At 58.6% G+C, this 11,945-nt stretch overlaps 1 protein-coding gene across 3 annotated transcripts in view; it reads left to right on the top strand.

Annotated features, from left to right (window-relative positions):
• Nucleotides 1-4,911: 4,911 nt before the first annotated feature.
• The window catches only part of C2CD2 (C2 calcium dependent domain containing 2), a 57,183-nt gene continuing 50,149 nt past the window's right edge, over nt 4,912-11,945 (top strand). For all 3 annotated transcript variants that reach the window (XR_013368925.1, XM_077879285.1, XM_077879283.1), the window contains exon 1: nt 4,912-5,328. Coding sequence is in view for 2 of the 3 variants with exons in the window: in XM_077879285.1 (XP_077735411.1) it covers nt 5,056-5,328 (273 nt within the window). In the remaining variant the exon portion in view is untranslated. The remainder of the gene's footprint in view (nt 5,329-11,945) is intronic.

Genomic DNA, 11,945 nt, shown 5'->3' with positions numbered 1-11,945 from the left:
TGGGGCTGGGGGGATGGAGATGGCCCCTTGGCCCCTCCTTGGCGGGCGTCTGCGGGACGGTGATCTGATTCGCCGGCCACTGCAGCAGCCACTGGGACAGGACCCCATGTCTGCCCCAGAAAGGGCCCGGGACGGAGCAGAAGCTCCACAGAAGTTCCTCGAGTGAACCCTGAGTGAACTTCCTCCCCCAGTGGGTCTGAAAGAGTCCACGTCTCCCGGGCTGCAGAACACAAAAGGCAATTCATCTTCTTGGGACAGATCTTTGCCCACGCACTTGAGAAACGGGACCCCTTCCTTTCCAGCCTCTAACGGTTTTCTCTTTTGAGGGGAATTTGTTTGCTTTATAAGAGGTGGTGGAAACAACACGGCTTTGGAGCCGATGCCCCCTGGGGTCAGACTCTGGCCCTGCCACTTCCTCCCTGTGTGGCCCCGGACACATGACTCAGCTTCTGAACTCAGGCTCCTCACTCTGAAAACGGGGTGATGCCGTCCTCTGTGTGGTGCCCTGAAGACAAAGTGAGGCCCTCCCGCCACTGAGCACCTGCTGGCACCCAGCCTGCCAGGTGCCCGACCCGCACCACAGGGAGGCATGTGGCACGGCCCCACCCCCAGGGCTGGCCGCCCCTCAGTGTCACTCCTGCTGGGGGGGGGGGTGGGCACCCGGCCCGCAGCGGGGACAGGAAACCAGCCAGGAGCTCACCGATTGTGGAAATGACAAGCGCCCTGTGATCGTCGCCAAGGAGACGCTCAAATGTCCCCACGGACCCCACTGCCGAGGGCATGGAGCCAAGTCTTAAAAGCATTTTGCCGAGAGGGAATTCTCGGAATGTCTCCCCTGGAGTGCCGCACATTTGTCATCCCGGTCGTCATCCAACCAAGTCCAGGGCCCTCGCCCCAGCCGGCCACCACGCCCCGGGCTGCGGGCAATCGGGCAATCGGGCAATCGGAGCATAACGTGATGACTCCAGCAATACCGGTAACCACGCAAAGTGAAGGAGGAGCTGCTCCACCAGGTCAGAGACAAACGATAAACTTTCGGAACCTCCTCCTTTCCTCTTCTACAAATTTAAGATAATTACTGGGAAATAAGCGTTGGAAGTATCTATCCCGATTTTTGTCGTTGTTAAGCATTCTTAAAAATCCAGAAGAAGAGCTGGGTCAGGGGTAACGAACAACTTCTAGCATTAATATGTTTGTTTAGAGATAAGAAACCTAGGACACTCGACATATTATATGGATTTTTTATTATTTTATTTTATTTTTTTTTGTATGGATTTTTAAAAACAATAATGTCGTCATGGCACGTCCTGGGTTGGTAGGGAGAGACGTCAAAATACTTGCATCCTGGTTGCACGGATGAGGCACCCGGAGATTGCGTGACTGGGTGGGATCACCCAGCAAGCAATGGTGAAGCACTGAGAAGCATTTTGGAAATGATTTTTACATGAAAATAAAACCCAGAACAATGGAGCGTCCTGAGCTCTCACAACCAGTTATTACGGAACGTTCCGAAGAGAAGTTTGGAAATGCAGCTTTTGCTGTTTCTTCCCTGCCACCGTGGGACTCACAGGGTCCGAGGTTCAGAGCCATGCCTTCTAGGGAATTCCAGGCAGGCTGGCAGTGTGAGCTCCCACTGTTCCCATGGGCCCCACCCCTGCACTGAGACCCCCCCACCCCCCACCTGCTCACAGAAGCTCAATTCAAAGCAGCGTGGTTCCCTTTTGGGAGTGGTTAAAAACAGCAAGCAGCTGCCGTGAGGTGAGCGTGTTGGAACCCACCATATCTTCGACGGTTTGGTGGCCAGGAGAGTCCTTTCGGTGCAGAGCAGCAGTCTGGCTCCCTGGGCAGAAGGGATGTGGGGTGTAGGAGGGGGCCGTGTGCTGGGAGCAGGGAGTGTCACCAGCTGGGGAGGTGAAGGACCCAGGTCCTCCGAGCCGGGGATGAACAGGCCTGGGCCTAGGGAGCAGTGGCTGGGAGCAGAAGCAGAAGGAGCCCGGTCTTTTCCTAGATTCACAAGATGTTTCAGTTTCTTTTCTTTAAAAAAGATTTTATTTATTTATTCATGAGAGACCCAGAGAGAGAGGCAGAGACACAGACAGAGGGAGAAGCAGCCTCCCTGCGGGGAGCCCGAAGGGGCACTCGATCCTGGGACTCCAGGGTCACGCCCTGGGCTGAAGGCGGCGCTAAACCGCTGAGCCCCCCGGCGCCCCGATGTTCCAGTTTGCATCACACGTTCTGGCCCTCCCGCCTTTTCCTATGAGCCCAGGGCCATGCCTTGTTTTCCCTCATTTTGCTTCTACGCAGAAGTAATTCAGTTTACATTCCCTTTGTAAGAACTTACAGCAGTGTGACGAATTCCAAGCCAGGGGAGGTGCTTACTTTACAGTTGGTTACAAGCCTCTAAATGAGCCAGTGGGGGAGTGTGCCTCGGAGACACGGCGCTGGAGGAATGAGACTGGTTCCACCAGTCACACGGGACGGGCTATCTGGTGACCACCGACGCAGGGCCACAGCCAGCGCGCTCGGGCACATGTGTCACCTCGCTGGAATGAGGCGATGGGGAGCTCCAGGCATCTAGCTATCCCTGTCATGCTGGCAAGGGGGCCAGCGGTACTCGAGTTACTCAGCTGCAGGGTTCTGGCTGCAGAGCCGACAAGAATCAGGCGTTTCCTCCAAATAAGAAGAGATTTCTGAGAAGCAGGAGAGCTCTTCCCCTCAACCCCCCAGGAGCCTGTGGGCAGAATGGGGAGCTAGTGTTGAATGGCCAGGCAGCTCGCAGAAAGCTCAGAGGATCATTCTGCTTCCACTTTCTTTTTTTTTTTAATATTTTATTTATTTATTATTATTCATGAGAGACATAGAATGAGAGAGAGAGAGAGAGAGAGAGAGGCAGAGACACAGGCAGAGGGAGAAGCAGGCTCCATGCAGGGAGCCCGACATGGAGCTCGATCCGGGGTCTCCAGGATCACGCCCTGGGCTGAAGGCAGGTGCTAAACCGCGGAGCCACCCAGGGATCCCCCTGCTTCCACTTTCTAATCTCAGACTTGCCAAGGGAGCCTCATAGCCTCATTCCCCCTCGGCCCCCCCAACCCTGATCCAGCTCACCTGGGCACTCCCTGCCAGCTTCCTGTTCGGTTTCCCACAAGGGCTCTCAGACTGGCCTCCTAATCCCTTCCTCTTTTTCAAAGAAAATCAGGCCCCTTGGGTATAAACTCCTTTGTCCTGCCACTCCCTGCCCACCACTTGGGACTCGCCTTCCTCTCTCCCTGACCTCCAACCTCTAAGCAAGAAGTATCTCCTGTGCGGGCGCTAGGCCTAGTTTAAAGCCCTTTTCTTGCGTCCTCGGGGTCACCTTCTAGCTGGTCTCTCTGCCCCCTTCTACTTCCTTCCAACCTGGTCTCCACCCTCTGCTGGGAGTGATATTTGTAAAATCCCATTTGTGCACTCTGTTTAGAACAGCTTGTTGCCTCCCCCTTTCCATGGCATGATCCACGATGCATAATTTGGGGGCTCCAGGTGCAGCTTCAGCTCGCCTCCTGACTGCCTCCAGCTCTCACACCCCCTTGCCCTCTCTGGCTTGGGAACACCCTCACACACACACACACACAAACACACGAATGCTTCCTCATATGCCCTTGTACCCTTCTACTGACCTCCCCTCTTCCAGGAGGCACCTCACCCCTGTCTTTAACACTTGGTATCCAGCGCAGGTGCATCCCACCATCTGTGTTTCTCTTTGCTCTACTGTTTCCGGGGCTTTTGCCTAATAAGTGTCAAAAGTGGCATTAGCCTGCGAACCGGATGGAGGTTCCTAATCCTGGATCTGCCAAACCTGCGGGCGTCCTTAGCAAACTCCCCGCACTAAGGCTTCTCTCTGCCAGCACCGTCGTGGCAGGGAGGGGTCGAGGGGGGACAAGGGACGACCCCTCCGCTGCCACAGCAGAGCCAGAACCCCCACTGATGTCCCGGGAATGCCAGGTGAGACGAGGCCGAGCGCTTGGGCGCACCCAACCCAACTCAAGGTCAGGTCCTCCTTGTCCTGTCCTGGGAGCTGCGGAACATGCCTGCGCTTCACTAGGTTGTGATTCAGGCCTTTCATCTGGCCTGGGCGGCCCCCAGGCTAGCGTTCCGCGGCCGTTCCTACTATTGGGGGCTGAGCGTGCACGGCGGCGAGGAGCGCAGGGGCAGGTCGCGCACGCACACGCGCGCACGCACACTTGCACACACCCCTGCCGAGTTGGGGCGTTTTCCGGAGCCCCCCCCGTTGGGCGTGGGCGTGCAGCCCAGGGGCGAGGCTCCAGGCCCCGCAGACTTGGGGGTGCGAGTTGTGGATTCCTAGGGACTTTCCGAGTGTGTGAAAAGCAGGCAGTGTCTGGCCGCTGGGCAGATGGTGCTCCTAGAAACCACCCTTGCGCGCGCGCCCAGGCGCGCCCCCCCATGCGCGCGCGGGAGCCCAGGCGGCCCGGCCCAGCGCAGCCCTGGGGTCGCGCTAAGCGGAAAGCCCCACCCCCACCCCCACCCCCACGCCCCGCCCGCGGCCCCGGTCGCCGTCACCCGAGGCCCGAGCGGCGCGCGCGCACGTGGAGGGGCGCGGAGAGGGGGGCGGGGAGGCGCGCGCGGGGCCTTTAAGGGGCCGGGCGGGGGGAGGGGGCCCCGGGTGCAGGGGCGGTGCTGGCCCCGCAGGCCCCGCCCCCGGCCCGCCCCGGCCCGAGCCTCCTCCGGCCACTGCTGGGCCGCGGGCGGGACGCCCGGGGCGGCGCGCGGAGGAGGAAGCGCGCCCTCCGCGGCCCGGGACCTGCCCAGACGCCGCGCGGGCCGCCGAGCGCCGCGGCCCCATTTCCCAGGTGTGCGGGGCCGGGGCGCATCCCGAGCCGCGCGTCTCCTCCCGCTCGGCCCCCACCCCTCCCCGGGGCCCCGCCGCGCCCCCTCCACGCCCCCCGCGAGCCCCGCCGGCCGCGCGCTCATGCCCTGAGCTCGCCGCCCGCGGGCTCTGCGCCCCGGCCGGGGGCCGCCCTGGCAACTTGGGGCGAGGCGCGCGGGCGATGCGCCATCGCCATGTCCCGCCTGAGCTCGTGGCTCGGTGAGGTCCAGTGGCTGGTCTTGGTGTCGCTCTTCGTCGCGGCCCTGGGCACCGTGGGCCTGTACCTGGCGCAGTGGGCGCGGGCCAGGGCGCGACCCCGGGCCCCGCGGCGGGCTGCAGAGCCTGGCGAGGGCCGGCGCCCCGAGGGCGACGCGCTGCTCGCCTGGATCCTGACGCTGCACAGCTGGAGGAGCCAGTGGCAGGCCGCCTGGGTGACCGCCCTGAATGAGGAGGCCAGACGGAAAGGGGTGAGTGTCTGCGCGGGCGGTGGCGCGGAGCCCGTCCCCCAAGCCCCGCCGCGGCCCCGCACCGGAGGAAGCCAGCCTCCCCCGCGGCAGAGCATTCCTGAAAGTTAGGAGGCAGACCCAGGAGCGCGGGGGGGACCCCTGATGGGGAGCCGAGACAAAGCCCTGGGGCGCGAGTCCCCACCGGCCAGGTGCGCCAGGCTGGGGGCTCCCCCTGCCCCGAGCGCGCGCCCACCCTGGAGGGACTCTGCAGAGGGGCCCCCTGCCCTTCCGTGGAGTCCCAGGTGGGCTCCGGCACCCGCTGGATGCTCACTGCCTTCGCACCTGGCAGATGAATAACTGTGACCCAAATATGACTCCGTCTGCAGACATGATTTTTTTTTTCCCCCCGAGCACGTCTTTCCAAAAGGTGTCCAAAAGGTGTCCAAAAGGTTAGCGCCCTTTGGCTTGTAGAGGGAGTTGGCCGCGTGTTGAGGGCCAGCCACTTGCCAGACATGGTCCTGGGGAACTTGCAGTGCCTGTATCTCTTCTTTAGACCCTCACGGCTCCTGGGACGGTCGTGTCGCCCGCATTTTACAGGCGGGTAAACTGAGGCCCGCACAGGTGAGGTGACCTGCCCAAGGTCGCACGGCCTGTGGGGAGCAGAGCCGGGGGTTGAACTCAGCTCCCTCCCGCCTCAAAGCTCGGGGCTTACTGCTTCGCTCTGCGGCCACGCTCTCCAGAGGTGGGGTTCCCCCCGTGGTTATCTCCTTGCTGACTTATTTTTACTTTTAAGGCGTCTTCGTTTCCCCGACAGGCTCCTGCCGTCTACTATTTCGAGGCTTTCCCAAAGAGGAATTAGGGCCTGGTGTGTTTGGGGAAGTGCCTCCCAGCGTCTGCTCATTACCCGAGCTTTCGCGTTCCTACACCTGCTTGCGAAGCCTGTGGCCATTCGCATTAAATATAGTGAGGGCTTCGTGTCTGGATCGCTCACCCTCCAAAATATTTCCACAGCGGGGCCCGGTGGCTGGTCTTTGCGCCATGGCCCTGACTCACACGGCCATGGCTTTTTTTTTTTTTTTTAAAGATTTATTTATTTATTTATGATAGAGAGAGACACACACACACACACACACACACACACACACAGGAGGAGGGAGAAGCAGGCTCTATGCCGGGAGCCCGACACAGGACTCAATCCCGGGACTCCAGGATCGCGCCTTGGGCCAAAGGCAGGCCCTAAACCACTGAGCCACCCAGGGATCCCCGGCCATGGCTTTTTAAAAAAACAATAATCTTTGAGCATAGAGGAGTATAAATTCATCAACTCAAAAGACCATGTTCTGAACTATTGAAAAAATTATACTGTACCTTTTAGATGAAAAAAGCCTTCAAGGTCAGTTGGCTCCGTGTGTCTGGATGGCTAGAATCTGTGCCCTGCTGTCCCGAGCTGGACACGTCCTATTCAGGGGAACTGCCCCGTCTCTTCCTCTCTCCTGTCTCTTAAGCAGACTCTGCACCCGACATGGGGCTTGAACTCACAACCTTGAGATCAAGAATCACATGCTCTACTGACTGAGCCAGCCAGGTGCCCCGGAACCACCCCATCTCTTGTGGGAGACCTAAAGCCAGGTGATCTCACATGTGTGAGCAAACACAGATTTTTTTTTTTAAAGATTTTATTTATTTATTCATGAGAGACCCAGAGAGAGAGGCAGACACAGGCAGAGGGAGAAGCAGGCTCCCTGCGGGGAGCCCGATGCAGGACTCGATCCCAGGACTCCGGGGTCATGCCCTGGGCCGAAGGCAGACGCTCAACCACGGAGCCACCCAGGTGCCTGCAAACACAGATTTGTTTCCCCAGGAAGTTGTTGTCTTTAACCCCCTAACTGACCTGGCATCACAGGCCTGGGCTCTGTGGCAGAGTTTACTTTGGGCTGGTTGTGTGAACAGGTGGGAGCCTTGTCCCAGGTCTCCCTGGAATTTGAGCACGTGTGGGCTGAATGATGAGAACCCTTCACTTCTCACTGTGGGCCTCCTGATGGAGCTTCCGGTGCGGAGGCCTGACCCTGCCTCCTGCAGATTTGGGATAGTCCTGCTTAAATCGTGTTGCTTTGTGTCCTGACGTTTCTCGATTGGCTTCGGGAAATAGGATATGATGCTTCCAGATTACCCACGTGCCTGGCGTGTTGAGGAAGAAAGGAGGAGCGCTCTGCTCTGGAATTTGTCTTTGGCCAGTCAGGTAAAGCGGAGAACACACACACAAAAAAAAAAAGCCTGAGGGTTTTGCCCAAGTCACCTGCATTTTTGCGTGGGAGTTGGAGGGGCTCTGTGTTCTGGGAGGCCAAGATTCGGCTTGTCTGCTCTCTGTTCTCCACCTGCTCCTGGCCATGCACTGCAGACAGAGCCTTAGACGTCAGTTTTTCCAGGCTCCTGCCTGGAAGTGACAGGCACCGAGCTCAAGACGAAATTGTGCAAAGTCTTCTCTGGTGGTTTTGCGAAGACGTGGGTTGGTTGTGATTGTGTTGTCAGGGGTGGATTGGTTTTGTGTGTGTGTGTGTGTGTGTGTGTGGTGTCCCTCTGCCCTCCCGATGCCTGCAAGTAAGTGTTGCTTGATTTGAATCCAAATGACAGGCTTGGCAGACAGATAGGATCTGGGTAAGTGACTTGTCATACCCTGCCCTGTCTCGGGCCACCTCTCTTGCTGCATAGACGGCGGCCTGGGGGAGCAGGAACTGGTGTTGCGGGAGTGGGTGTCCTGACCTGCCTGCGGGAGTTTCTCCGAGTCCTCCTCCGGCTCCATTCCCACTAATCCCCGAATAGGGTTGACACTCCCAGCCCACTGGCCTCTGGAGAGCAACAGCTTAGTGGCGCTCTTCCGCCCCTGCCTGCCGAGGGAGACCACTTCTCGGCCCGTCCCTGGGGCTTGAGGACGCGCTGGATGGGAGTTAATCGAGCCTGGCACCTTCCACGCAGATGGGATTCCCTGTGGATGGAGGCAGGAGCTCCTCCCAATTGAAGCTCTGCTCCAGTTTTGAATTTTAAGCCTGGAAAGAGGGGGACGCCTGGGTGGCTCAGCGGTTGAGCGTCTGCCTTTGGCTCAGGGCATGGTCCTGGGGTCCTGGGATTGAGTCCTCGCAGGGAGCCTGCTTCTCCCTCTGCCTGTGTCTCTGCCTCTCTGTATGTCTCTCATGAATGAATGGATGAAATCTTAAAAAAAAAAAAAAAAAAAAAAAAAAAAAAGACTGGAAGGGACCCTAAACCCTGGTAGCAGAGCGCCTCCTGTCTGCTGCAGAGGCTTGCCCCGGCTGCCCTGGCTCCTGGGCAGGGGTCAGTGTGGCCCGCCCTCATCCGTTGTCACATTCCGCCATGGGCAGCAAGTTCAACTTGGCGACCCAAATGCTCCCTTAATTGAGGCACAGATGCAAAGGGTGAAAGGGCGATGTTGTTTCACCTGCTGCCCTAACCACGGGGCTCGTATCTCCCGGCAGCCGAGGGCCGATGGGGAACCTGCGGCCTCTCTCTCCTTGCACCCTGGACCACCAGCGACCGTGGCAGACGGGCCCCTGGCATTCCAGCCCTTGCTCCAGAAGCATTTGTAAATCAGGCAGGATGGTGACTTGGGGGGGACACCCAAGCCCTCGCTGCTGCGCCAGCTGGTCGGACAGACGCCAGGTGCCTAGGGAGCACAGGCGAGCTGCCCCGAGAGCTTCGAGAAAGTCTGCGCGCTCCCCACACCCCCCAGTGCAGACGCCGTAGGTTTCCACAGGCTCCTCAGGTCGCTTCTCCCCAGTGAGGAGCCCGCAGAGGCACACCTGTCCCTGCGCCAGCCGCCTGTCAGCCCCCTCTCCCCGCCACCGGCGACACGTGTCCTCTCTGGTGCCGCCAACACCGGATTCCCGTTGATCTGGTGACAGTTCAGTCACGGAGCACAGGAAGCCGGCTCAGTCACCAGACTGGAAACTAATACCCCGTTATCCAAAGGCAGCAGCAGAGGTTCTCCCTCCAGAACCCCTGCGCTCCTGTGAACGTTCATGGGTGGTTTGTGGCGCTCATCAGGGACCCCAGCCGTGGTGGTGCGCACCCCCAACCCCCCCCCCAGCGGCTCTGGAAGCCAGGGTGGCCCTGCCTCCCAAGGCTGCTGCTGCTGCCGCCGCTGGACCACACGTGGGGAGCAGTGGTTCCCGAGCGAGGGCCATGTCCTGTGGCTGGTGTTGTGGACTTGTCTAGAAACGGGCCCGCCCAGCTTGGCTGAGGGCCCTGAGTTAGGAGGGTCACCCAAGCCGTTTGTTGCTTTAGTCGTTTGCCTGAGGATTTTTTTTTTTTCCGGAGGAATGTTCTCCATGCAGATGACCGAGACTGTGGGACAATTTGTGGTCTTTGTGTTAACTAAAAAAATAAAAAAGACGCCGCCGCGTGAACTTACAACGTGTTATTAATAGCTCTGACTCGTATATGAGCTTTGACATTTTAAAAAGTAAACAAAGCGACAGGACTTTACAGCTTTCCGATTTCCCCACGAGCTTTGAGTGGCGCTCACAAACATCTGAACTCCTTGAGCGGCGTCTGTGGCCACAGCGTAGGAGGCCAGCTGGGCTGGGGAGACCGTGAAGGTGACTTTGGGCCCGGGCCATGGACTTAACCCGTCGCCTTTGGGCTGCTCAGACATTCGGGGTTCTCTCCCGTGTGGGGCCCTCCCATGGGTCGTTCCTTTCGTCTCGAGCACTTCATTAACCTTTCTCCTTCTTGAACTTGTGTGAACCTGCAGGTCTCGGGGCTCAGGTCCCCGATCCTCCGCTTCCGATCCTCCGCTTCCGAGAGGATGCTGTCCCCGCCCCCACCCAGGCCACCTGCTCTCGTCCCCTGCACCCTGTGAGCTCCGGGGATGGTGAGCCAGCCCGGAGCCCTGTGTGTGCAGACACAGCCACCTTGGTGCCCTGCACAAGGCTGGCTCCAGAGCTGGCTGGGAGCCCGTGGTGGCTGCGGGTGGGGGTGCGGGTGGGGGTCGATGAATGACAGGCCCCAGCAGAAACCTGTCTCTGGCGGGGGAGGAACCGTGGCGACGTGCTTCACCCCGTCTGGACGCAGGCCTTCCCCTGCTTGGGAGCCGGCCAAGCCCGGGCAAAACAAGCTGTTTAATGTGCTTTGTTTTTCACTTCGGAAGAATCAACAGTAAAGGAGGCGCACTGATGACTTTGCAAATTGTCAATATGAAACCCGGGAATAGGCGCCAGTTCCGGCTGTTCTTTGCCCTCGCCCATTCTCCCAAAGAGACAGGAATTGAGGAGAAGGAAGAGTGGGTGTAGTGTTAACGTCAACTAAAAGGCAGCCAAAGCTAACTTCCATTCCCATCGGCCAGGTCGTGGGTTGCTGGGAGGGGAGGGGGGCTCCTTGAGCGCAGAGGAAGCTGGAAGGCAGCTCTGGGGCTGTGTGACCTCAGGGCCAGCCCGATGCCCTCTCTGTGCCTCGTCTGTAAAAGCGGACGGCTGTGGGCTCAGCCTGGAAAACAGATCCCTCTCCGGGTGGGGTGCGGTTCTGTGTGAGGTGTCTAGCAAATAGCCAGCGAAGGTGGGCTGTTATCTTGTAAAGTCTCCCTTTAAAAAAAAAAAAAAAACAAACTTGGGATCTCTGGGTGGCTCAGTGGTTTAGCGCCTGCCTTTGGCCCAGGGCATGATCCCGGAGTCCCAGGATCAAGTCCCGCGTCGGGCTCCCTGCATGGAGCCTGCTTCTCCCTCCTCCTGTGTCTCTGCCTCTCTCTGTGTGTATCTCTGATAAATAAATAAATAAAATATTAAAAAAAAAAACTTTTAATTTTTTTCCTGCTTTTAGATACATAGAAAAGTTGCAAAAAGAATTCAGAGTTCCCATCTATGCCTCACCCGGCCTCACATAACCACCTTGCACCATCAGAACCCAGAAGTTAACATTGGCACAATGTTACCGTAATTCCTTGGTGCCGTGATACTAATAATGTGACATGGAGGAAATTACCGCTGGCACAGAGCCCCGAACTGGAGGCCCTACTGGAATTGCAGCCCGTCTACCGCATCCTTTCATTATCCTCGCATTGTTCCAGAATCCCATCAGGTGCCACATGGCACTGAGCCACGCCTTCTCCCACCGCCTCGCAAAGTCTGTAAGGGTTCCGCAGTCTTGTTTGTCCCCACCTTGACAACTCCAAGCCGAGGGGGGGGCCGGGAATCGATGGTTATTATTTTTGCCAAATGTCCCTCAATGTGGTGCTTTCGCGGGCCTGGGATGAGGTTCGCCAAACCCCGGAAGTGATGTGTCCCTATTAAATGTCCTGGATTGTGGGTCTGTGACATCAGGGGACTTAGCACCGGGACATTGGCCTTGATCCCTTGGTGTGGGCGGTTCCTGCCCGGGTTTCTTCCCTGCACCGTGCGCCTCTTCTTCCGTTGTCACCCCCTTGGTGCTGAGCAGGTAACCTCGGGGAGCCACCCCGTCATCACCCCCTTGGTGTGAGCAGGTAACCTTGGGGAGCCACCTGTTGTCACCCCCTTGGTGCTGAGCAGGTAACCTCGAGGAGCCACCCCGTCATCACCCCCTTAGTGCTGAGCCAGGTAACCTTGGGGAGCCACCTGTCATCGCCCCCTTGGTGCTGAGCACGTAACCTTGGG

The sequence above is a fragment of the Canis aureus genome, chromosome 30 (genome assembly GCF_053574225.1).
Source record: "Canis aureus isolate CA01 chromosome 30, VMU_Caureus_v.1.0, whole genome shotgun sequence".
Lineage (NCBI taxonomy): Eukaryota > Metazoa > Chordata > Mammalia > Carnivora > Canidae > Canis > Canis aureus.
This window is presented reverse-complemented; position numbering and strand designations above follow the sequence as displayed.